General features: G+C 47.9%; 1 protein-coding gene across 1 annotated transcript in view; it reads right to left on the reverse strand.

Moving 5' to 3' along the window:
* LOC119962191 (aspartyl aminopeptidase) overlaps window positions 1-24,926 on the reverse strand; it is a 59,544-nt gene that overhangs the window by 5,511 nt on the left and 29,107 nt on the right. Inside the window, 9 exon segments of the mRNA XM_038790146.1 lie at window positions 1,939-1,978; window positions 7,121-7,236; window positions 7,238-7,282; window positions 10,320-10,403; window positions 13,918-13,995; window positions 15,093-15,200; window positions 18,865-18,949; window positions 21,927-22,051; window positions 22,819-22,944. Coding sequence (XP_038646074.1) covers window positions 1,939-1,978; window positions 7,121-7,236; window positions 7,238-7,282; window positions 10,320-10,403; window positions 13,918-13,995; window positions 15,093-15,200; window positions 18,865-18,949; window positions 21,927-22,051; window positions 22,819-22,944 — 807 coding nt within the window.

Genomic DNA, 24,926 nt, shown 5'->3' on the forward strand with positions numbered 1-24,926 from the left:
TTCCATTACTCGTGTCCTAACTTGCACCGAGTTCGTTCACATATTATCCTCGGTGCTCGGTGACCAACATTGACTCCCAGTCTGGCAGCACCTCCACCTGGAAATCCACATCCAGGCTCTTAAATCTCCCCATGGCCTCCATCGCTCCAAGCCTCTGAGATCCGGCCTCTTGAGCATCCTCAAATTTTACCGTTCCACTATTGGCGGCAATGTTTTCAGCTGTCAGCAGCCTAAGCTCTGAAGGTCCCTCCCTAAACTCCAGTGGATCTTGCGCTCTCTCTTTTAAGAGGCTCTTTCACACAGTTTTTTCTCATCTTCCCTAATATCTCTGTGACTCAGTCATATTTTTATTGATAAAACATTGCTGTGAAGCATCTGGAGAACATTTTACTTTGTTAAAGCTATCCCATAAATAAAAATCGTTGTTCTAGTAATGCAATGTGTAAACATTGCTGGCCGTATTTCAGCTTACATTTAATAGGCCAGGGGACAGAGTGGGGTGGGGGGTGAACGGTTGGATGAGGGACTCTGACCTCCAGCACCTGTCCTGTTTTGGGCCGGATGAGCTCTCAATGCAGCTCGGAATGGAATATAGAATTCTATTCACGTCAAGCCTACGCAGAGAGAACAAAGCAACTGTTTAAAAACAAAACATCTTCACCCAGCTTATAATGTGGAGCCTGGGACCGAGGTCCCATCTGTTCAGTAGATCAGTGGATCCCAAGGCACCACTTGGAGCAATGCAGGGAGTTCCCATGGTGTCCTGTCCAACACTGCTTCCTCGTGGGTGGTTGCAGCAGCCATGTTACTGGACTAATAACCCAGAGAAAGCGTGTTCAGATCCCACTGCGGCTGCCTGTTCATTTCAACTGGCTTTTAAAGATCCAGAAGCAACAGAAAAATAAGTGGCACCCAACTCCACAGACACTGAGCCACTAAGTCCAATTCCAGGGGCTTTGGAGTAACGTGGTGCAACATTTCAGTAATGCAGAATCTTTAGGAACATTAAACTACCAGATCGTATGAAAGAACAAGAAGGTGATAGAAGGGAAGATAATACTACACAGTGCATTATGATCTGGAAAGGATTGTCTAAAAGGGTGATGGCCATTCCTCAGAGACATGGAGGTCAACAGCACAGAAAAGGCCCTTCGGCCCATTGTAAATGCGCCGGCCAAAAGCAGGCACCTAACTATTCTCATCCCATTTCCCAGCACTTGGCCCATTGCCTTCTGTGCCTTGGAATTGCAGGTACACATCTAAATACTTCTTAAATGTTATCGAGGGTCTCTGCCTCCACCACCCTCTCAGGCAGCGAGTTCCAGACCCCCATCCTCCTCTAAACTTCCCCCACCCCCCGTTACCGTAAATCTATACCCACTGGTCATTGATCCCTGCACCAAGGGGAAAAGTTTCTTCCTGTCTACTCTTTCGACGCCTCTCAATCTTATACATCTCAATCCTGTCCCCCCTCAGTCTCCTCTGCTCCAAGGAAAACAACCCCAAGTCTATCCGATCTCTCTTCATAACTAAAACTCTCCAGACCAGGGAACATCCCGGTAAACCTCCTCTGCACCCTCTCCAGTGCTATCACATCCCTCCTACCATGTGGATTGCAGATCTGCACACAATACTCTGGCTGTGGCCTAACCAATGTTTTATACAGTTCCAACATAACCTCCTTGCTCTTAAATTCTTGCTGCAAACCAGCCCCTAGTTCCGTGCCTCTTTAACAATCCACAATCATTTTCTAAAAGGTATTGGATAGATTCGGACAGGCAGGGGGAGTCTTGTCTGACATGATGGGAACGTTCACGTCCATCAGGCAACATAATAATACATTTTATTATTTCTTTTAAATGCTCGGTTCTACAAAACGATTCGCAGCCTCACTCTGAAAGCGTTGATGAGAATTTAATGGATAGCCTCGAACCTCACCTTATGCAAAGCCGGCCTGTGATTTTCTTCATGTTTCTCTCTAAAGTAACAAAAACAGAAAGTAAATTTCACTGAGCTTTAGGCTAACGTTTCTCACGTAACACAGGGGGCTCAACCGTTTCTGCCCCTCAGCCTCCCACCCCCCCCTTGTTACAGATATTCCACAAATCCCGTGCGACACAATATATCTGCAAGAGTGGCTTCTGTCGCATGGTTAAAAACCAGCAGTACATTCACGCACTGCAATGTCCCACATCCACATGGATCACCGGAAACAACTTTCCTCAGCTCCACTTCATTTCCCAACATAGCAATGGTCACTCTTCATCACGCCTGTTTGCGCCTTAGGTGAGCGACGCCTCTGGGAGTTGTAAAGCTGCTGGCGGCAGTGAGGATGGAGCAGGAAGACAGGTGACTGTCACACTCCCCCAGAGAATTGACTTGTGAAACAAATTATTGGAGGAAGGGGGCCGAAGCAGGCAGAGCATAGTGGAATCGCGAGGGCTGGTGAGATGTGTTTCTGTGGAGAGGGGATTGCGGGACTCGGTGTAATGGGTGGGTATTGATTTTAATTCTTTCCTGGGACTTGGGCGTCACTGGCTAGTCCAGAATTTATTGTTATTGTTGTTTCTCTTCCCCTAATGGTGCATAAGGCAGACTTTCATCTGTTCCTATTGTGAAGATTTTTGCTGGAATCAATTGTTAGTCTGTCGCCTGAGCTATAGACTTGAGAGGCGCCACTCCGTATCAAACATGGCTGAGCAGGAGCCGCTCCCGCTCTTACCGCCAGCCATTGGTGTTTTGGACGGATTTTGCAGGTTGGCACTCAGCTTGTTTGACCGCGTTATGAATGTACCTTCCCTGGCCATCGAGTCCTGGGGTGGGACTCGAACCCGAAGCTTCAGACTCAGGGGGAGGGACGCCCCACAAGCATTTACTGGCCATCCCTAATTGCCCCGGGAAGGTGATGGTGAGCTGCCTTCTTGAACCGGGTCATAACACGTGGTGTCGGTACACCCACAGTGCTGTTAGGGAGGGAGTTCCAGGATTTTGACCCAGTGACAGTGAAGGAACAGCGGCGATACATTTCCAAGGCAGGGTGATGAGTGACCTGGAAGGGAACTTCTAGGTGCTGACGTCCCCATTCATCTTATGCCCTTGTCTTTCAAGGTGGTAGGGGTCGCACATTTGGAAGGCGAGTTCCTGCAGTGCATCTTGTGGATCAGGGTTTTTCAAAGTGCGGGTCGCGACCCAGGCGGGTGTTGTGAAGGCCGTGAGCGATGCGTCGCGGGGCTCCCGAGGTGGTCCCGATCGCGGGAGAAGCGCCCAATGGCCACTATGGGCATTTGGTTTGTGAATGACGGCCGCTGCCACCTATTAAATAAGGAAAGGAGGCTCTGTGCAGACTTCCAGCCATAAGTGGCAGCAGTGAGCAGATCATGAGCCCTGCATGTACATTTGACGTCTAACGCCCTCTCTATACATGCTTTTGGATCCAAATAATGGAGAGCCTCTTCCATTTTCTAGCTGCTGGCAAGCAAGGTGTGTTATGTGCAGGGAAGGACTGGAAAATGAGAAAAGATTTTCAGATTTTGAAAGAGAAGTGGTAGGTGAGAAGTTCCTTTTGATGTTGAGACCCCAGAGTCAGTTATTAATTTCCAGCTGACTCTAAATGAAAGGGCTACACTGCTGTACCTGACCAGTGACAGCACATTGAAAACACGGCAAAAGCCCATGAGGCTTTCAGCATTCTGGAGTAGCATCTCCGAGAAGTATGCAGAGCTGAGTAAAACAAGCTTTTTGTTGCTGTTGCCCTTCACAACGACCTACACGTACAAGGTTGGATATTCTGTTCTCACAAAGGTGAAGACGGCACAACGGAATTGGCTGAAGTCAGCAGCTGATATGCTCTTCGCCCTCTGCTCCTGTGAACCTGATTAGATTGAGATCGTGAGGGCCAAGCAGGCTCCCCTTTCGCATTAAACGAATGTGGCGTGTCGCGAAGGTCAGCGGTTCACAAAAATGCGTCCCAGGAAAAGAAGTTTAAAAAACGCTGTTATAGATAGTACAAGTGGTGGAGGGAGTGAATGCTTAAGGTGGTGGATGGGGTGCCAATCAAGCAGGGCTGCTTTCTCCTGGATGGTCGAGTGTCATTGGTTCTGCGCTGATCCAGGCAAGTGGAGAATATTCCATCACATTCCTGACTTGTGTCTTGTAGGTGGTGGAAAGGCTTTGGGGAGTCAGGTAGCAAGATACTCACCACAGAATCCTGAGTCTCCGACCTGCTCTTGTAGCCATGGTATTTATATGTCTGGTCCAGTTCAGTTTCTGGTCAATTGTAACCTCCAGGGTATTGATTGTGGGGGATTCAGCGATGGTAATGCCATTGAATATCAAGAGGCATTGGTTAGATCCTCTCCTGCAGGGGACGGTCATTATCCGACACTTGCGTTGGGCAAATGTTACTTGCCGTTTATGAACCCAAGCCTGAATGATTGTCAGTTCTTGCTGCCCATACAATCATCAGCAAACACCTCCATTTCTGACCTTACAATGGAAGGAAGGTCATTGATGAAGCAGCTGAAGATGGTTGGGCCGAGGACACTACCCTGAGGAACTCCTGCAGTGATGTCCTGGAACTGAAATGATTGACCTCCAACCACCACAACCATCTTCCTTTGTGCCGGGTATGACTCCAACCAGCGGAGAGTTTACCCCCGATTCCCATTGACTTCAGTTTTGCTAGAGATGATTGACCTTCCAACAACCACATCTTCCTTTGTGCTAGATATGACTCCAACCAGCAGAGAGTTTCCCCCCTGATTCCCATTGACTCCAGTTTAGTTAAGGCTCCTTGATGCCACACTCGGGCAAATGCTGCCTTGATGTCAAGGACAGTCACTCTCACCTCACCTCTGGAGTTCCTCTGTTCATTGTCAGTGTTGATGTATGTAAAGAAGGTTCAGCCTTTTTCTTTATATCACAAAGTGCTTTGTACCTTTTGAATTGTTATTGGTTCTTTGATGAGGGGGTTGCTGATAAGGCCAACATTTATGGCCAATCCCTAATTGCCTTTGAGAAGGTGGTGGTGAGTTGCCTTCTTGAACCGCTGTAGTCTCTGTTGTGAAGATACTCCCACATTGCTGTTGGGAAGGTAATTCAGGTTTTTGATCCAGGGGGAGGGTAGCGTAGTGATAATATTCCCAGGGTAATAATCCAGAGGCCAAGACTAATGATCTGAAGACACGGATTCAAACCTCAGCACGGCAGCTGAGGAATTTAAATTTAATTAACAAAACTGAAATAAGATGCTAATCTCATTGATACGAAGCTGACGGATTGTCACAAAAGACGATCCGATCGCCAATGTCCTTCAGGGAAGGAAATCTGCCATTCTGACCCAGTTTGACCAAAGTTTATTCTTTTTGATCAATTCATAAAAAAAACAGAAAGTCCTGCTAGCACGGTAGCATGGTGGTTAGCATAAATGCTTCACAGCTCCAGGGTCCCAGGTTCGATTCCCGGCTGGGTCACTGTCTGTGTGGAGTCTGCACGTCCTCCCCGTGTGTGCGTGGGTTTCCTCCGGGTGCTCCGGTTTCCTCCCACAGTCCAAAGATGTGCGGGTTAGGTGGATTGGCCATGCTAAATTGCCCGTAGTGTCCTAAAAAGTAAGGTTAAGGTTATTGGGTTACGGGTATATGGTGGATACGTGGGTTTGAGTAGGGTGATCATGGCTCGGCACAACATCGAGGGCCGAAGGGCCTGTTCTGTGCTGTACTGTTCTATGTTCTATGTTCTAAAACTATACAAGGCACTAGTTAATCTGCACCTGGAATACGGTGAACAGTTTTGGTCCCCTATCTGAGGAAAGAGATACTGACAGTGGAGGCAGTAGAGAGAAGGTTCACTAGGTTGATCTCGGGTATGGAGGGATTTTATTGCAGTGTTTTAAAAAAATAAAATTTAGTGTACACAATTCATTTTTGCCATTTAAGGGGTAATTTAGCATGGCCAATCCACCTACCCTGCACATCTTTGGGTTGTGGGGGCGAAACGCACGCAAACACAGGGAGAATGTGCAAACTCCACACGGACAGTGACCTAGAGCCGGGATCGAACCTGGGACCTCGGCGCCGTGAGGCAGTGATGCTAACCCACTGCGCCACCGTATGGAGGGATTTTGCTACGAGAGGTTGAGTAGGTCGGGCCTGGTCTCATTGGGGTTTAGAAGAATGAGAGGCGACCTTATTGAGACATGCCGGATTCTCAGGGGGTTTGACAGGGTCGATGCTGAGAGGATGTTTCCCCTTGTGGGAGAGTCTAGGACCAGAGGGCAGAATCTCAGAGTAAGGGGTCACCCATTTCAGACAGAGACGAGGAGAAATTTCTTCTCTCAAGAGGATAGTGAATCTGTGGAATTCTTTACCGCAGAGAGCTGTAGAAGCTGGGCCGTTACGTATGTTCAAGGCTGAGATAGACACATTTTTAATCAGTGAAGGAATCGAGGGTTATGGGGATAATGTGGGAAAGTAGAGCTGAGGATTATATCATAATAATATAATAATAATCTTTATTGTCACAAGTAGGCTTAACACTGCAATTAAGTTATTGTGAAAAGCTCCCAGTTGCCACACTCCGGCGCCTGTTTGGGTACACAGAGGGAGAATTCAGAATGTCCAATTCACCTAACAGCCCGTCTTTCGGGACTTGTGGGAGGAAACCCACGATCGGATCATTGAACGGAGGAGCAGACTCAATGGGCCGAGTGGCCCAGTTCCGATCCTACCTCTTATGGTTTTATAAAGATTAATCCTCGGTAATTAATCCGCAGTGATTCAAGTCACGCAGATATGGATGCAGAACGTGAAGCCTTCCAGCACGCCTATCACATCATTATGTTTTGGTGCTCCATCACAGATCCACAGCAGTGTGGGTGACACTGAACCCCCTCTTTGAAATGACCAAACAATATTTAAACTGCGATTGAAGAGTTATACTTGCTACACAACACATTACGTTTGTTTAATTTTAAAGAGAGTAGTAACAGAGCCTAGCTAACCACTGCCATACAATTCAGCACTGTTTCTAATCGTCAACAACATGACTATTCTAGGTGACAGGCAGGAATAATCTGGGCAGCAACGGCAAGTCATCCTGTGAAAGTGGCATTTGGATAACTTACGTGTAATTGGGGTGGACAGCATGGGCCATGTCTGCGCTGATCAGGAACGATTTGGGCATGGCTTCCTCAAATGCAGTCAGGTTTTGGCTACTGGAAGACAGGCGACGTAAAATTAAACTCTATCAGGGAGGACCGTGCTCCTTGGGCACTCTCACTGCCAACCTTAACAGCCGGGGGCAAGGAAGAGGGGAAAAGAACAAGATTAGAACTCAGGTTCAAAAAAGTACAATTGTACTGGAAGGATTCTGGCTTCTTAGAATATTGGACTGGGACAGGCGAGTCAGAGGCTTGAGCTCGTCCTGGGGTTCAATGAAACCCTGGCTTCAGGTGCATTTCCAACGCCCCAAGGACTAGAATCCATAGACTCTCTACAGTGCAGAAGGAGCCCATTGAGCCCATCGAGTCTGCACTGACCCTCCGAAAGATCACCCGACTGAGGCCCACTGACCCACCCTATCCCCGCAACCCCCGTTAACCTGTACATCCCTGGACACCAAGGGGCAATTTAGCATGGTCAATCCACCTAACCTGCACATTTTTGAACTGTGGGGGGAAACCTACGCAGATACAGGGAGAACGTGCAAACTCCACACAGACAGTCACCCAAGGTCAGGAATCGAACCAGTGTCCTTGGCGCTGTGAGGCAGCAGTGCTAACCACTGTGCCGCCCTGTTTGCTCCTGGGAAGAGCAGCGAGGTTTGGAACCGACAGGACTCCGACAAGGGACGAAGATTTCTAATCGACCTGAAGCTCTGCCAGTCTGTAAGCTCCAGCAGACCTGCAAATCCCGCCAGCTTGTCCGTTTCGGACAATCCTGGGAAACGGCAGCGACATGATCCTCTGACAAGTGTCGGTCATGGTTCGGGTGTAGAGACAGTGATAGCAGTCGTGGGTTCAAACCCCAATCCAGAGACCCGAACACAGAATCTCAGTGACACTTCACTGCGATAACGAGGTGGTGCTCAGATGAGGTGTTGAACTGATGCACTTCCTTCCCCCTTAGGAGGAGTAAGACGTTGACTTTTCTGGTGTCCTGACTTAATATTTATTCCTCAACGAACGTCACACTAAGGCAGATTCTCTGGGCGTCTATTTTGTTGCTGGTTTTGGAATCCTGTTGTGTGCAAGTTGGCTGTCGCATCTGGGAAAGGCACGAGATAAATCCTCCTGCATCAGGGCTGGCGAAGCAATAATGGCTAAATGATCGGATGTTGGTTGAGAAAGAAATATTGGGCGCAACATCAATATTGGTCGGGCAGAACAGTAGTTAGCACAGTTGCTTCACAGCTCCAGGCTCCCAGGTTTAATTCCCGGCTTGGGTCACTGTCTGTGCGGAGTCTGCATGTTCTTCCCCTGACTGCGTGGGTTTCCTCCGGGTGCTCCGGTTTCCTCCCACAGTCTAAAGATGTGCAGGTTAGGTGGATTGGCCGTGATAAATTGCCCTTAGTGTCCAAAAAAGGTTAGGTGGGGTTACGGGATAGGGTGGAGGTGTGGGCTTAGGTAGGGTGCTCTTTCCAAGGGCCGGTGCAGACCCGATGGGCCAAATGGCCTCCTTCTGCACTCTAAATTCTATGATCTATGAACACTGGAGAGAGCTCCACTGTTTCTCTTCACAAATAGTGCCATGGGGACCTTTAAATCCACCTTAGACAGCAGACAGCACCTCACCATAAAGTTTCATCCTAAAGAAGGCACCTCAGACCGTGCAGTGCTCTCCAGGTTCTGCACAGCTAAACTGAACCTGGGTTAAGTCCCCAGGTCTGGAGAGGGATTTGAATCCGCAACCTTCTAACTCAAGAGGTGAGAATAATATCCTCTGGGCCACACCACTCTGGATCCATTAACAACATACAGAGAGGTTTACAGCACAGAAAAGGCCCTTCGGCCCATCGCATCTGCGCCGGTCAAAATCCACCACAACATGTACACTTGCCTTGTGTGCCTCAGCATCGCTAGTACACATCCCATAATAAAATAGGAACAAGAATATATTCAATGATCCAGAGTCTACTGCTCGCTGGGGGAGAGAATTCTAAACACCCACAGCTCTCGGACAGAAGAAATCCCTCCCGTTCTAAATGGCAGACCCCTTATTTTTAAACCATAGCCCCTAATTTTAGACTTCCCCTTAAGGGGAAACAGCCTCTCCACATCCAATGAGGAAGTTGGCCCATTAAACGGAAGCTTTAACCCGATGGCGGATTCAGATCCCAACTTACACAGAAACAACTGATGGAGGGGCGAAGGGGGCACTGATACTCAGTGATGTACAATGCCCCCCGTTTATGATGCTGTACAGTGGGCAGCTCGAGTGGCGTTCGCTTACACTGAACAGCCTGAAGGTCTGCAAGATCAGTGCGGAAACCTCCGTGGACAGGAGGGAAAGGGGAGTGCGGCATTCACTGAGTCAGGCGTGATTTAGTACACTGGAGAGAGAAGGAGCAATAGAGAAACTGCAATGACCTCTGAATTGCCTGTCAGACTGAAGTCGCAGTTGTTTATTTCACCCAGTTACGTGCGAGCTTAAGGGAACCCACAACCTCCACAGGCACACACACAACACCACAAATTGCAAACTGAGGTGACACTCTTGCAGACCAACAACTGAAGCACCATTTGCTATGCTGGACACATAGCTAGATGGGTAGTGTGCGGCACACAATGATGCCATCAGCATGGGTCCAATCCCGGTACCGGCTGCAGTAGTTCAGAGGCATTGCCCCACATACTTGATGTGGAGTGGTGCCCCTCAAGCTACCTCCCCCATTGTCTCTCTCTCATGGAGAGAAACAATGTGCTGTTTGGCTAATTACCGTAGCACAACGGACCTCTGTGGTTCTTTTATTCATTTTACATGGCAGTTAACACGGAAACAGGACGTTCAGTCCAAATGGTCCCCGCTGTTGCTCATGCTCCATGCAAACCTTCTCCCATCCCCTCTTCATCTCATCCTGTCAGTATGTACTTCTGTTCCTTTCTGCCTCAGGTGTATTTCAATCTCCCCTTCACTGTGTCCCTGCAATTCTCTTCACCCACTCCCTGTGGCAACAAATTCCACATTCTCACCGCTCTCTGGGTAAAGGTGTTTCTCCTGAATTCCCGATTGGATTTAGCAGCTATGATCTCGGAACGAGGCCACCAGTTCCAGTCTTACCCGCAGGTTGGAACATTTCAATATCTACCCAATAGAATCGTCTACCTCTTCATTGTCAAACAGCGAAACCACTCGGATATTGATGTCGTCTGCCAGCGTCCCTCCCTCCTTGGATGATTCTATCAGAGCCTGTGGAGGGTGGAGAAAGGGGACTTACTGCTGAGGCATTAAAACATAGTGTCCTGCGCCACTTTCCTTCAGTGAGTAGCACTTGCCCGTTTCTTTTCAGAAGATTGTGGGTCAGCTTTTCAGTCCTTTTGCTCATGTTTCGGTCATATCCGCGGTGGCCCAGTCATAGCGCTTGAACCCACGACCTACTGACTGAGAGGCGAGGGAGCTGCCCACTCAGCCGTGGCTGAGACTGAGTCAGTCTAACATCAGTGATGGGGAAAACTACTGGAGACCTTTGTCTAGGACATAAAGTAATTCTCACTTATATAGCGCCTTTAATATAGTAAATTCACAGGAGCACTCAGAAACACCATTGGGGCCCCAAACACACACAGCAGATATGAGACAGATGGCCAAAAGCTTAGCCAAAGAGGTAGGTTTTAAATAGCACTTGAATAGGGGGTTCAGGAGTGAATTGAGAGAGGGGGGACGGTGAAGTTTAGGGAGTGAATAGAGGGGGGGGGGGGGGGGGGGGGGGGGGGGGGCGGTGAAGTTTAGGGAGTGAATTGAGAGGGGGGGGGGGTGGTGAAATTTAGGGAGTGAATTGAGAGGGAGGGGCAGTGAAGTTTAGGGAGTGATTGAGAGGGGAGGGGCAGTGAGTTTAGGGAGTGAATTGAGAGGGGAGGGGCGGTGAAGTTTAGGGAGTGAATTGAGAGGGAGGGGCAGTGAAGTTTAGGGAGTGAATTGAGAGGGAGGGGCAGTGAAGTTTAGGGAGTGAATTGAGAAGGGGGGGGCAGTGAAGTTAGGGAGTGAAACTGAGAGGGGAGGGGCAGTGAAGTTTAGGGAGTGAATTGAGAGGGGAGGGGCAGTGAAGTTTAGGGAGTGAATTGAGAGGGATGGGGCAGTGAAGTTTAGGGAGTGAATTTAGAGGGGAGGGCAGTGAAGTTTAGGGGAGTGAATTGAGGGAGGGGCAGTGAAGTTTAGGGAGTGAATTGAGAGGGAGGGGGGTGGTGAAGTTTAGGAGTGATTGAGAGGGAGGGGCAGTGAAGTTTAGGGAGTGAATTGAGGGGGGGGGCAGTGAAGTTTAGGGAGTGAATTGAGAGGGTAGGGGCAGTGAAGTTTAGGGGTGAATTGAGAGGGATGGGGCAGTGAAGTTTAGGGAGTGAATTTAGAGGGGAGGGGCAGTGAAGTTTAGGGAGTGAATTGAGAGAGGGGCAGTGAAGTTTAAGGAGTGAATTGAGAGGGGAGGGGCGGTGAAGTTTAGGGAGTGAATTGAGAGGGAGGGGGGAGGTGAAGTTAGGGAGTGAATTGAGAGGGAGGGGCAGTGAAGTTTAGGGAGTGAATTGAGAGGGGAGGGGCAGTGAAGTTTAGGGAGTGAATTGAGAGGGAGGGGCAGGGAAGTTTAGGGAGTGAATTGAGAGGGGGGGGCAGTGAAGTTTAGGGAGTGAACTGAGAGGGGAGGGGCAGTGAAGTTTAGGGAGTGAATTGAGAGGGGAGGGGCAGTGAAGTTTAGGGAGTGAATTGAGAGGGATGGGGCAGTGAAGTTTAGGGAGTGAATTTAGAGGGGAGGGGCAGTGAAGTTTAGGGAGTGAATTGAGAGAGGGGCAGTGAAGTTTAGGGAGTGAATTGAGAGGGAGGGGGGTGGTGAAGTTTAGGGAGTGAATTGAGAGGGAGGGGCAGTGAAGTTTAGGGAGTGAATTTAAGAGGGAGGGGCAGTGAAGTTTAGGGAGTGAATTGAGAGGGATGGGGCAGTGAAGTTTAGGGAGTGAATTTAGAGGGGAGGGGCAGTGAAGTTTAGGGAGTGAATTGAGAGAGGGGGCAGTGAAGTTTAAGGAGTGAATTGAGAGGGAGGGGCGGTGAAGTTTAGGGAGTGAATTGAGAGGGAGGGGGGTGGTGAAGTTTAGGGAGTGAATTGAGAGGGAGGGGCAGTGAAGTTTAGGGAGTGAATTGAGAGGGGAGGGGCAGTGAAGTTTAGGGAGTGAATTGAGAGGGGAGGGGCGGTGAAGTTTAGGGAGTGAATTGAGAGGGGAGGGGCAGTGAAGTTTAGGGAGTGAATTGAGAGGGATGGGGCAGTGAAGTTTCGGGAGTGAATTTAGAGGGGAGGGGCAGTGAAGTTTAGGGAGTGAATTGAGAGAGGGGCAGTGAAGTTTAGGGAGTGAATTGAGAGGGAGGGGGGTGGTGAAGTTTAGGGAGTGAATTGAGAGGGAGGGGCAGTGAAGTTTAGGGAGTGAATTGAGAGGGGGGGCAGTGAAGTTTAGGGGAGTGAATTGAGAGGGGAGGGGCAGTGAAGTTTAGGGAGTGAATTGAGAGGGATGGGGCAGTGAAGTTTAGGGAGTGAATTTAGAGGGGAGGGGCGGTGAAGTTTAGGGAGTGAATTGAGAGGGAGGGGCAGTGAAGTTTAGGTAGTGAATTGAGCGGGAGGGGCAGTGAAGTTTAGGGAGTGAATTGAGAGGGAGGGGCAGTGAAGTTTAGGGAGTGAATTGAGAAGGGGGGGCAGTGAAGTTTAGGGAGTGAACTGAGAGGGGAGGGGCAGTGAAGTTTAGGGAGTGAATTGAGAGGGGAGGGGCAGTGAAGTTTAGGGAATGAATTGAGAGGGGGGCAGTGAAGTTTAGGGAGTGAATTGAGAGGGGAGGGGCAGTGAAGTTTAGGGAATGAATTGAGAGGGATGGGGCAGTGAAGTTTAGGGAGTGAATTGAGAGGGGGGGTGGTGAAGTTTAGGGAGTGAATTGAGAAGGGGGGGGGGCGGTGAAGTTTAGGGAGTGAATTGAGAAGGGGGGGCGGTGAAGTTCAGGGAGTGAATTGAGAAGGGGGGGGGGCGGTGAAGTTTAGGGAGTGAATTTCAGAACTTGGGACCCAGACAACTGAAGGCTGCCAACGGGGTGGTGAAGGAGTAATGTGCAAGAGGCCAGAGTTGGAGATCTGCAAAGATTTCAGTGGGTTGGAGGAAATTATAATCATAGGGGCGAGATCACAGAGGGATTCAAAAGCAAGGGTGAGGAACTTTAAAAAATCGAGGCGTTGTCGGACTGGGAGAGAGTGTCGGTCAACAAGCACAAGGTTGATTGGTGAACCGCTCATGGGAGTGAATCTGGTGGTAGAGATGGCAGAAAGTAACAGAGGGGCAGTGCACAAGCAGCCTAAAAGGCTGCTGAAAAGAAGAACATTGAATCAAAAGGAACACCACACGTGGCCGTACATTACTAACGGCTAATATCGGGTATATGCAGCAATTGCAATGCATGTGTCATTGCTCGAGTGTCAAGCAACAACTGACAAAACATGGCAAAATATCTTTACGGCAGCATGACTAAACAAAACATTTCACCAAACTATATGAGGAGATGTTTGGACAGGTGACCAAAATCTGGTTCAAAGGAAACTATTTTAATGAGCGTCTTAAAGGAGGGGAGAGGTGGCAGGGAGGTTTTTGGGGGGGGGGGGTGAGTTCCAGAACTGTGTCCCCTTTTCCTCGCTGCTTGGAATCAGTATCAAATGGAGCCACGTTGAGCTGAAGGTGGTTAAGGCACAATACCTGCAGAGCACAGTAGCAGCTGTGTAGATTATCCAATCGTGGCGCAAATATAAATTCCTTGAAAACGCCGCCCAGAGCCTACAAAGGAGAACAGGGAGCCTGATGAAGCAGAGTGAAAGCATCGGCAACAACAACACATCCCCAACACCTGAAAATGCAAAGAGCCTGCCTTGCTTCACTCCCACGTGAGTGCGTACGCACACCACCCACCACACTACCGACCCCCACTAACGCTCTGGGGACCCAGGGTCTCACCCCACCATGGCGGAGGGTAAATTAGAATTCAAGAAAAATCTGGAATATAAAAAGTCGTAACGATCACCATGAAACCATTGTCGGTTGTCGGAAAGATAAATCCACTGATCCCGGCCCCGGATCATTGTCCGTGTGGAGTTTGCACATTCTCCCCGTGTCTGCGCGGGTCTCACCTCCACAACCCAAAGATAGGGTAAGTGGACTGGCCACGCTAAATTGCCCCTTAAGGTGATGGTGAATAAAACTGAGGCTATTTCCGAGAGCAGTTAAGAATTGATGTGGGACTGAGCTGAGCTCGGATAGAAGATTCCACCCCCCCCCCCCCCCCAACCCCGCCCCCTCCCCAACGATGTAAGTGAAGCAGATGGGCTTTTAATGACTTTTCAGCAGTTTAATTGTCACCATTATGAGACCATCTTTTTATTCCAGATTTATTTAATTAATGGAATTTAAATTGTCCAGCTGCTGCAGTGAGATTTGAACTCGCGTCTCTGTGTACTTGGTCCTGGCCTCTGGAACACTGGCCCAGTTACATAAACACTCCTCTAAATGCTGCATGGCCTGCTCGGTGTTATTCATTCAGATTTCTCACATCTGCACAATTATACCCTCCTCTGCTTCTCGGACCCTGTCCAATACACACACGAACCATTGCCCAAACCACAGCCCACATTACCTAAACCGATCCAAGCATCAAAAGGTGGTAGAAGTTTGGAATCTCTTCTACAAATGTCGATCTTTAGTTGTTATTAAATGTGAGATGTAGGATTTTTGTCACCCATGCGGAGATAGCTCACAAATGAGAGTAATGATTTCACTCAATGGAGGAGCAGACTCGATGGGCAGAGTGGCCTAATCCGGCTCCTATACCTTATGGAAAGAGGAAAGAAGGAGAGGGGAAGAGAGAGGGACAGACTCACCCCAGGCTGCGTATCGGCCAGACACAGCTCAAAGTCTATGATGTGGTCCACATTCACCCCTAACTGTGTGCAAAGCAGGTTCAACAGGACAGGGTGATGTTTCTCGGACTGTGGATGAGAGCAAATCGATAAAAACTCATTAAAAGCAAGAGGAAGTTCCTATCATTAACATAAAAAGATAATAAAAACATACTTTCTGGGTTTGAAGGAACGTCTGCAAGGGAGTGATGGCAAAGGAAAAAAAGTGTTTAATCCCAACACTCTGGCCGAGACCTCAATCCACCTCACCAGAGTAGAACAGGGATCATTCAACTTGGCCCTTGTCCAAATACAGTCATCACAGGCCATTCAGCCCTTCGGATCTATGCGGTCAGTCCCATTCTTCCACTCTACCCACATAGCCCTGTAAGTTTATTTCCCTGAAGTGCCCATTCGATTTCCTGTTAAAATCATTCAGCATCTCCGCTTCTCCCCCCCCCCCTCTGTTGGCAGGGATTCCAGGCCATTAACTTTCACTGTGTAAAAAAGGTTTCCCCTCACATTGTCCTTGCATCTTTTACCAAATATCTTAAATCTGTATCGCCTGGTTCATGTACCATCAGCTAATGTAAACGTTTTTTTGCCTGCCTTATCAAAACTAGTCAGTCTTGTACAGCTGACTTACCAGATCTGTCCTCAATCGCCTCTGTCCCGAGAAGAACAAGCCCTCGCTTCTCCAACCTAATCTTGTAGCAAAAATCTGGGCACGAGTTGGTGCATGCGCAGGAGCGCCAGCGTGTTCTGGCGCATGCACAGAACCGCTGCCGTGTATTTGGGGCTGGTTTAGCACAGGGCTGCATCGCTGGCTTTGTAAGCAAACCAAGGCAGGCCAGCAGCACGGTTCGATTCCCGTACCAGCCTCCCTGAACAGGCGCCGGAATGTGGCAACTAGGGGGCTTTCCACAGTAACTTAATTTGAAGCCTACTCGTGACAATAAGCGATTTTCATTTAATTTTCATTCAAAAGCTCTCAAACATGGAACCATTCTGGTAAACCTCCACTGCACCATCTCAAGGACCCTTCCTAAAACGTGTGGCAACCAGAACTGGACGCAACACTCTAGTTGTGGCCTTTAACAAACAGGGAAATGGTTGAAGGGATCTCTGTGCTAAATCAACCTGCCACCTTCGGTCGGAGCACGGTCTTAAAACAAAGACGGAAAGGCTTAAAGTACCAGTTCCCGTACCAGCCTCCCCGGACAGGTGCCGGAATGTGGTGACTAGGGGCTTTTCACAGTAACTTCATTGAAGCCTACTCGTGACAATAATGCGATTTTCATTTTCATTTTCAAGTGGTCCTCTAGATACACAAATAAAATTTAGTACATAGACTATTTCCATGTACTTTAAAAAAAAATCATTATAAACTTTAAATTAAAAAAAAATCAAATCAAACTATTTTTTATATTTCCAGACAGAAAAATTGTGAAAAGTTATTTGCAAAGTCAGGCATCCGTATTCCCAACAGTGTACTGTAAAGACAGTAGCAATCTCGCAAAAGATAGAGATTTGTCCAGAAAGTGACCTTCCTCTCGGCTCTACTCTCTTGTCAATGCTTAATGAAGCAACCCCTCCGATCATTCCTCACATTCTTCTCCCAATATCCTGTCCTAGAATCATTGAATTTACAGTGCAGGAGGCCATTCGGCCCATCGGGTCTGCACCGGCCCTTGGAAGGAGCACCCTACCCAAGGCTACACGTCCACCCTGTCCCAGTAACCCCACCTAACCTTTTTTGGACACTAAGGGCAATTTAGCATGACCAATCTACCTAACCTGCACATCTTTGGACTGTGGGAGGAAATCGGAGCACCCGGAGGAAACCCAGGCAGACACGGGGAGAACGCGCAGACTCAGCACAGACAGTGACCCAAACCAGGAATCGAACCTGGGACGCTGGAACTGTGCTAACCACTGTGCTACCATGCTTCCCCTTGTCTCTGAATATTCTGTCCATACGTTATTCTCAGGAACAACTGAGGAACATTGGAGGCCAACTGAGGCCATTTTACCTGCACTAGTCCCATACCCCTTGATACCTTTTAAGATCTAGAAATTTTATCGATCTCATTTGTCTGGGAAGATTCTGCCCAGAACCATTTTTCCGCTCCTCCGACAATCTATTTACTTTCCAAAACTCTCCTGATCTCTTCAGAGAAGAGCCACGTGCCCGATCAATATCGAGCTGATGGAACAGTTCTGAAGAATGTGCAGGAACAGAGGGACCCCAACATTTCACTTGCTCAGATCTCTGAAGGTGGCAGAATGTCTCGACATAGTTAGCAAAGCATTTGGGAGTCTTGGCTTCATAAATAAATTAAGGTACTGAGTACAAAAGTTCTGGTTATGCCACAATTGTGTCAAGTTCTTGTCACCACACTTGCAAGAATGATGCGAGAAGGTGCAGAGGTGCACCAGAATCATAGAATTTATAGTGCAGAAGGAGGCCATTCGGCCCATCGAGTCTGCACCGACTCTCGGAAAGAGCACCCTACTTAAGCCCACACCTCCACCCTACCCCGTAACCCAGCAACCCCACCTAACCCAAGGACAATTTAGCACGGCCAATCCACCTAACCTGCACATTTCTGGACTGTGGGAGGAAACCGGAGCACCCGGAGGAAACCCACGCACACATGGGGACAACGTGCAGACTCCGCACAGTGACCCAGCGGGGAATCGAACCTGGGACCCTGGCGCTGTGAAGCCACAGTGCTAACCACTGTGCTACCATGCGGCCCCTCTAGGATGACTCTCGGGATGCGCAATTCTAGCTGACAAGGATATGTTGGAGAAGCTGAGGCTGCCCTCCTTGGAGCAAAGGAGATTTAATAGTGGCACATAAGATTATGACAGGTTTAGGTAAGGTAGACAAATAAAAGCAGTTCCCATTAGCTGATGGTACAAGAGCTGGGGACATGCAGATTTAATGGCTTTGGGCAAGAGATACAGGGGCAACATGAGGGAAAACATTTTTACACAGTGATTGATAAATGGCATGGAGCTTCCTGCTTACGAGGGTGGGATAAGTGAAGGTGATGAATGATTACATAAGCAAATTGGATGGGCACTTGAGGGAAATAAACTGGCAGGACTATGGGAATGAGCGCGGAGGAATGGGATTGACTGGATTGTTCTGCAGAGACAGTTGTACATTTCAAGAATGTTCTAGATGTACGAGGCAAGTTTTTTTTACACAGAGGGTAGTGGGTGCCTGGAACTCGCTGCCAGAGGAGGTGGTGGAAGCAGGGACGATAGTGACATTTCAGGGGCATCTTGACAAATACATGACGAGGATGGGAATAGAGGGTTACAGACCCAGAAAGTGTAGAAGATTTTAGTTCAGTCGGGCAGCATGGTCGGCACGGGTTTGGAGGGCCGAAGGGCCTCTTCCTGTGCTGTACTTTTCTTTGTTCTATTTCAAACTTCCCACTTGCAGTTTCTTTTCCCTCATCTCTAACCACGGTTTATTGGCTATGTGTTGCTCTGCATCGAAAGGGAAAATGTTGGAAAATCTCAGCAAGTCTGGCAGCATCTGTAGGGAGAGAAAAGAGCTAACGTTTCGAGTCCGATGACTCTTTGTCAAAGCTGTTGTTCTGCATGATTGTCATGGTCTTTCATCTGAATCTCTCAATGATAAGCTTATCTACTCCCCAATAGGCGTGTAATATTATTACACTGGTCTGCGAGGAACGAATTGGCTTTTGGAATAATAACCAACAGGTCGATTTACCATTTGGCCAGCATCGCAGGCGTTTCCAGTAGATTTCACTCCCAGTTCGAGCTCCTCCTGCACAGCTGTAGCTATGATCGGCACCCTTGAGAGATACATACGTACAGTTAGCGTTCAGCATAGCCACCAGTGGGATTTCAGAAATATTCCAAAACACAGACTCACAGACCGCGGGTGTAATTGGCAAACAAATTTTGATCTAGATATCTGCAGGATAATAGATTTCCGTAGTAAGTGTCCAAGTGGGGCAGAGGAAGAGAGGAATTGGGTGGGGTGGGCAATGGTACAGATACACAAATCATTACAGGTCACGCTGCAGGTTAATATTGTCATTTAAAAGACAAGGCACTGGAATCTATGTCCACAGGTATAGAATTGAAATGTACAGAAATTACGTTAAACTCATGTCCAAACTTGGTTAAACCACACTTGGATTAGTGCGAACAGTTCTGGTCCTCGTACAATAAAAAAAGATAGAAAGGCACGTGATAAAAGGAGCAAATAAAACTCGCAGAAATGACAGAACAGAGAGGATTTACCTTGGCATGCTTGCCTTCATTGGCCGGGGCATTGAGTATGAGAATTGGAAAGTCACGTTGCAGTTGTATAGAACCTTAGTTAGGCCACACTTGGAGTATAGTGTTCAATTCTGGTCGTCAGATGGATGTGGAGGCTTTAGAGAGGGTGCAGAAGAGGTTTACCAGGATGCTGCCTAGTATGGAGGGCATTAGCTATGAGGAGAGGTTGAATAAACTTGGTTTGTTCTCACAGGGGCACGGTTTAGAGGAGATGTGCGAGGCAAGTTCTTTTTACACAGTGGATAGTGGGTGCCTGGAACTCGCTGCCGGAGGAGGTGTTGGAAGCAGGGATGATAGTGACATTTAAGGGGCATCTTGACAATAAATGAATAGGATGAGAATAGAGGGATACGGACCCCGGAAGTGTAGAAGTTTTAAAGTTTAGCCAGGCAGAATGGTCGGTGCAGGCTTGGAGGGCCGAATGGCCTGTTCCTGTGCCGCACTTTGCACCTTTCGGGAATGGTTGAACAGATTAGCGCTCTCTCTCTAGAAAGAATAGAGGTCTTTAAAATTAGGAAAGAATATTTGTTTCACTTGCGAGGAAGTTCAAAATTCGGGGACATAAATATTAATTCAAGAGGCAATTCAGGAGAAATTTCTTTACCCAGAAAGTGGATCTCGTTGCCACAGGGACTAATTGAGGCGAATAATATATATTTCTTAAAATTAATTTTTACAGGATGTGGCCATTGCTGGTTAGACCAGCATTTGTTGCCCAACCTAATTGTCCCCACGAAGGTGACAGTGAGCTGCTTCTTGAACCGCTGAAGTCCATGTGCGGTCGGGACACGCACAGTGCTGTTAGAACGTAGAACAATACAGCACAGTACAGGCCCTTCGGTCCTCGATGTTGCGCCGACCACTAAAGCAGATCTACACTATTCCCTTATCATCCATATGTTTATCCAATGACCATTTAAATGCCCTTAATGTTGGTGATTCCACTACTGTTGCAGGCAGGGCATTCCACGCCCTTACTACTCTCTGAGTAAATGAAAATGAAAAATGAAAATCGCTTATTGTCACGAGTAGGCTTCAATGAAGTTACTGTGAAAAGCTAGTCACCACATTCCGGCGCCTGTCCGGGGAGGCTGGTACGGGAATCGAACCGTCCTGCTGGCCTGCTTGAAAAACCAGCGATTTAGCCTGGTGAGCTAAACCAGCCCCTAAAGAACCTACCTCTGACATTTGTCCTATATCTATCTCCCCTCAATTTAAAGCTATGTCCCCTCGTGCTAGACATCACCATCCGAGGAAAAAGGCTCTCACTGTCCACTCTATCTAATCCTCTGATCATCTTGTATGCCTCAATTAAGTCACCTCTTAACCTTCTTCTCTCTAACGAAAACAGCGGGAGGGAGCTCCGGGATTTTGACCCTGCAACAGTGAAGGAATATAGATACATTTAAGGTAGGAGGGAGAAAGGAATAGGATGCGTTGATCAGAGTGATTAAAAGAGGCGGCTCATGTAGAATGGACCGGCACAGTTGAGTTGAGTTCCCGGTTTCTGTGTTGTTATAACCTTTAAACAACTTTATCCAGCTTGGTGTACAAAATGTTGACTTTGGGCAAAATTATGCTTAGGAAAGGTGAAGTGCCCTGACGGATGTGTGAGTTTATCTAGTGAATTCACCAGTTGAGGCTGAACCCGCTTGTCTTTGTGGGGTACGAGGTAGGTGGGGAGGTGAAAGTAGTAAGTGGGATGGAGTTGTCTGGGCTTTTAAAGGCAGATTAGAACAATTTGGCAGCCAGAGTTTGTAGGATGCAGAACTCAAACTCTTTGATTTCGAAGTGGAATATCTGTTGTAATGTAAAAAAAGGCAGCAACAAACCTGCGCACAGCAAGATCCCACCAACCGCAATGACCAGATAGAAACAGAAATGCTGAAACACTCAGCAGGTCAGGCAACATCGGCGGTGAGAGAATCAGAGCCAACGTTATAGGTCGCTGACAATTCAATAGATGAAAGTTCTGATGAAAGGACATCAACTCCTCTGTTTTTATCTCCACAGAGCTGCCTGACTTGTTGAGTATTTCTATCAGTGTTTCTCTTCTGTGTTAGTGATGCTGGTTGGGCGATACACATTGGCCAGGTCACCGGGAGAACACCCCTTGCTGTTTTTTGAAATAGCCGGAAGAGCGTCACAGAAGTAGGGCGAGGCCATTCAGCCCCTCAAGTTCTGGTCCGCCATTCAACAAAATGATGGCTGATCTGACTGTGGCTTTCACTCCACTTTGCAGCCTGCCTCCCTCCTCAATCAAAAATCTGTCTGACTCAGAAGTTCAACACCCAGCCTCTACAAGAGAATTTCAAGCACTTAACGACCCTCTGAGAGTCTGCAGTGAGGCCTAAGCGCTGCAGTGAGGCCTCAGACTAGAATGCGCGCTCAAGTCTCCAAAGTGGAACTTGGACCCGTGGCCGGAGCTGAGGAGAGCGCGAGTCCCTCAGCGCATTACAAAGGCTGCCAACCACGTCAGCGTACAGGTGAGTCTCCTTGTTGGGTCCAAAGTTGTCGTTAATCTCTCTCTGCAGGTGGATAGCCAGGTGAGGGATACGTAGGACTGGGTCAGCCACGTTGATCAGGCGGTGCTCCACTTTCTCTCCATTCTGGAAGAAGAGGAGAGATCTAAAGCAAGTAAAAATCGCCACGTCAAATGGTACGCAACAGAATGACATGGCACCGGGTATAATGAAGATAGAGGGGCTGGAGCAACAATCAAACTGCATTCACATCATGCCTCTAAGGTACTAAAATGGCACAAGGTGCTTCAACAAGTTTGACTCCTTGCCAATATGAAGAGTTATTGGGTCAGGTGACCAAAAGCTTGGTCATAGAGGTAGGTTTTAAGGACAAGTGAGAGGTGGAGAGGGGATTCCAGATTTGAGCCTTGGTAGTAGAAGACACATCCATCAGTGATGGAGCAATGGAAACTGGGAATGTGCAAAAGATCAGACATGGAGGAGTGCCAAGATCTGGGAGGGTTGCAGGGCTGGAGGGGGATATAGAGAGGGGGGGGGGGGGGGGGGGAGAGGTTATGGATGTTTTAGAAAACAAAGATGAGAGGTGGCATGCGGCGCAGTGGTTAGCACTGGGACTGCGGTGCTGAGGGCCCGGGTTCGAATTCCAGCCCTGGGTCACTGTCCGTGTGGGGTTTGCACATTCGCCCCATGTCTGCGTGGGTCTCACCCCCACAACCCAAAGATGTACAGGGTAAGTGGATTGGCCGCGCTAAATTGCCCCTTAATTGGAAAAAAAAAACAATTGGGTAGTCTAAATTTTTTTTAAAAAGGAAAAAAAGAAAACAAGGATGCGAATTTAAAAGTTGTGATGGTGCCGGAACTGGGAGCCAGTGTGGCCAACAAACCTAACTTACCTTCACCAGAACCCTCCCAGCCATCGTGAGGTCACGGTCAAACCAGGTATTCCAGATTCCACCGCCGTAACACTCCACTCCAACCTGCTGGTAACCCACCTGCGACTTCTTCGACCTGAGCTTCACCTGGCAACGGAAACAAATTCAATATCGGTCATCGAATAACACAAAGAATGGAGTCCTCGCAAACCCACCCACCAATACACCACCACGGGCAGTTCAGGAAGACAGCTCACCACCATCCGTCTCAAGCTCAAATAGGTATGGGCAATAAATGCTGGCCTTGCCAGCAGTCCCCACACCTCACGAACAAACACAAAAATAAATACACACAAACGTACACCTGGCAGGAACTAGAATCAAATGTGACACCGAGGTTGCAATCGGATTGGTTTAACAGTCATATGGATTTGAAACGTTAACTCGGTTTCTCTCTCCACAGGCGCTGCCAGACCTGCTGAGTTTATCCAGCATTTTCTGTTTCTTTATTTCGAATTTCCAGCATCCGCAGTATTTTGCTTTTACTAAACTGGTTACGACAGATTAGCCAGGGTCTTATTAAATTCCCGTAACAGCCTCCCTGAACAGGCGCCGGAATGTGGCGACCAGGGGCTTTTCACAGTAACTTCATTTGAAGCCTACTTGTGACAATAAGCAATTTTCATTTCATTTCAAATGGCAGAAAATGCTTGAGGGGCCAAATGGCCTACTACATCTTTGTACGTCTGCACTGTGACAAATGCAGGAAAAAATATATTGTATCATATGAAATGAAAATGAAAATCGCTTATTGTCACGAGTAGGCTTCAATGAAGTTACTGTGAAAAGCCCCTAGTCGCCACATTCCGGCGCCTGTCCGGGGAGGCTGGTACGGGAATCGAACCGTGCTGCTGGCCTGCTTTAAAAGCCAGCGATTTAGCCGAGTGAGCTAAACCAGCCCCTGGTAACTGTTACAGTATTTTTTTTTAAAATCCTGGTTTAACATACAGGGAGGCAACATGTGATAATTTACCGGCACTAGTGATAATTTACCGAGCACTAGTGATAATTTACCGAGCACTAGTGATAATTTACCGAAATTCACTAGACTCTGGGGTGGTCCCGGTGGATTGGAAATTAGCAAACGTGACGCCACTGTTTAAAAAAGGAGGTAGGCAGAAAGCAGGAAATTATAGGCCAGTGAGTTTAACTTCGGTAATAGGGAAGATGCTGGAATCTATCATCAAGGAAGAAATAGTGAGGCATCTGGATAGAAATTGTCCCATTGGGCAGACGCAGCATGGGTTCGTTAAAGGCAGGTCATGCCTAACTAATTTAGTGGAATTTTTTGAGGACATTACCAGTGCAGTAGATAACGGGGAGCCGATGGATGTGGTATATCTGGATTTCCAGAAAGCCTTTGACAAGGTGCCACACAAAAGGTTGCTGCATAAGATAAAGATGCATGGCATTAAGGGTAAAGTAGTAGCATGGATAGAGGATTGGTTAATTAATAGAAAGCAAAGAGTTGGGATAAATGGGTGTTTCTCTGGTTGGCAATCAGTAGCTAGTGGTGTCCCTCAGGGATCAGTGTTGGGCCCACAATTGTTCACAATTTACATTGATGATTTGGAGTTGGGGACCAAGGGCAATGTGTCAAAGTTTGCAGATGACACTAAGGTGAGTGGTAAAGCGAAAAGTGCAGAGGATACTGGAAGTCTGCAGAGGGATTTGGATAGGTTAGGTGAATGGGCTCGGGTCTGGCAGATGGAATACAATGTTGACAAATGTGAGGTTATCCATTTTGGTAGGAATAACAGCAAACGGGATTATTATTTAAACGATAAAATATTAAACCATGCCGCTGTTCAGAGAGACTTGGGTGTGCTAGTGCATGAGTCACAGAAGGTTGGTTTACAAGTGCAACAGGTGATTAAGAAGGCAAATGGAATTTTGTCTTTCATTGCTAGAGGGATGGAGTTTAAGACTAGGGAGGTTATGTTGCAATTGTATAAGGTGTTAGTGCGGCCACACCTGGAGTATTGTGTTCAGTTTTGGTCTCCTTACTTGAGAAAGGACGTACTGGCGCTGGAGGGTGTGCAGAGGAGATTCACTAGGTTAATCCCAGA

This window comes from Scyliorhinus canicula, chromosome 2 (assembly GCF_902713615.1).
Source record: "Scyliorhinus canicula chromosome 2, sScyCan1.1, whole genome shotgun sequence".
NCBI classification, from domain to species: Eukaryota; Metazoa; Chordata; class Chondrichthyes; order Carcharhiniformes; family Scyliorhinidae; genus Scyliorhinus; species Scyliorhinus canicula.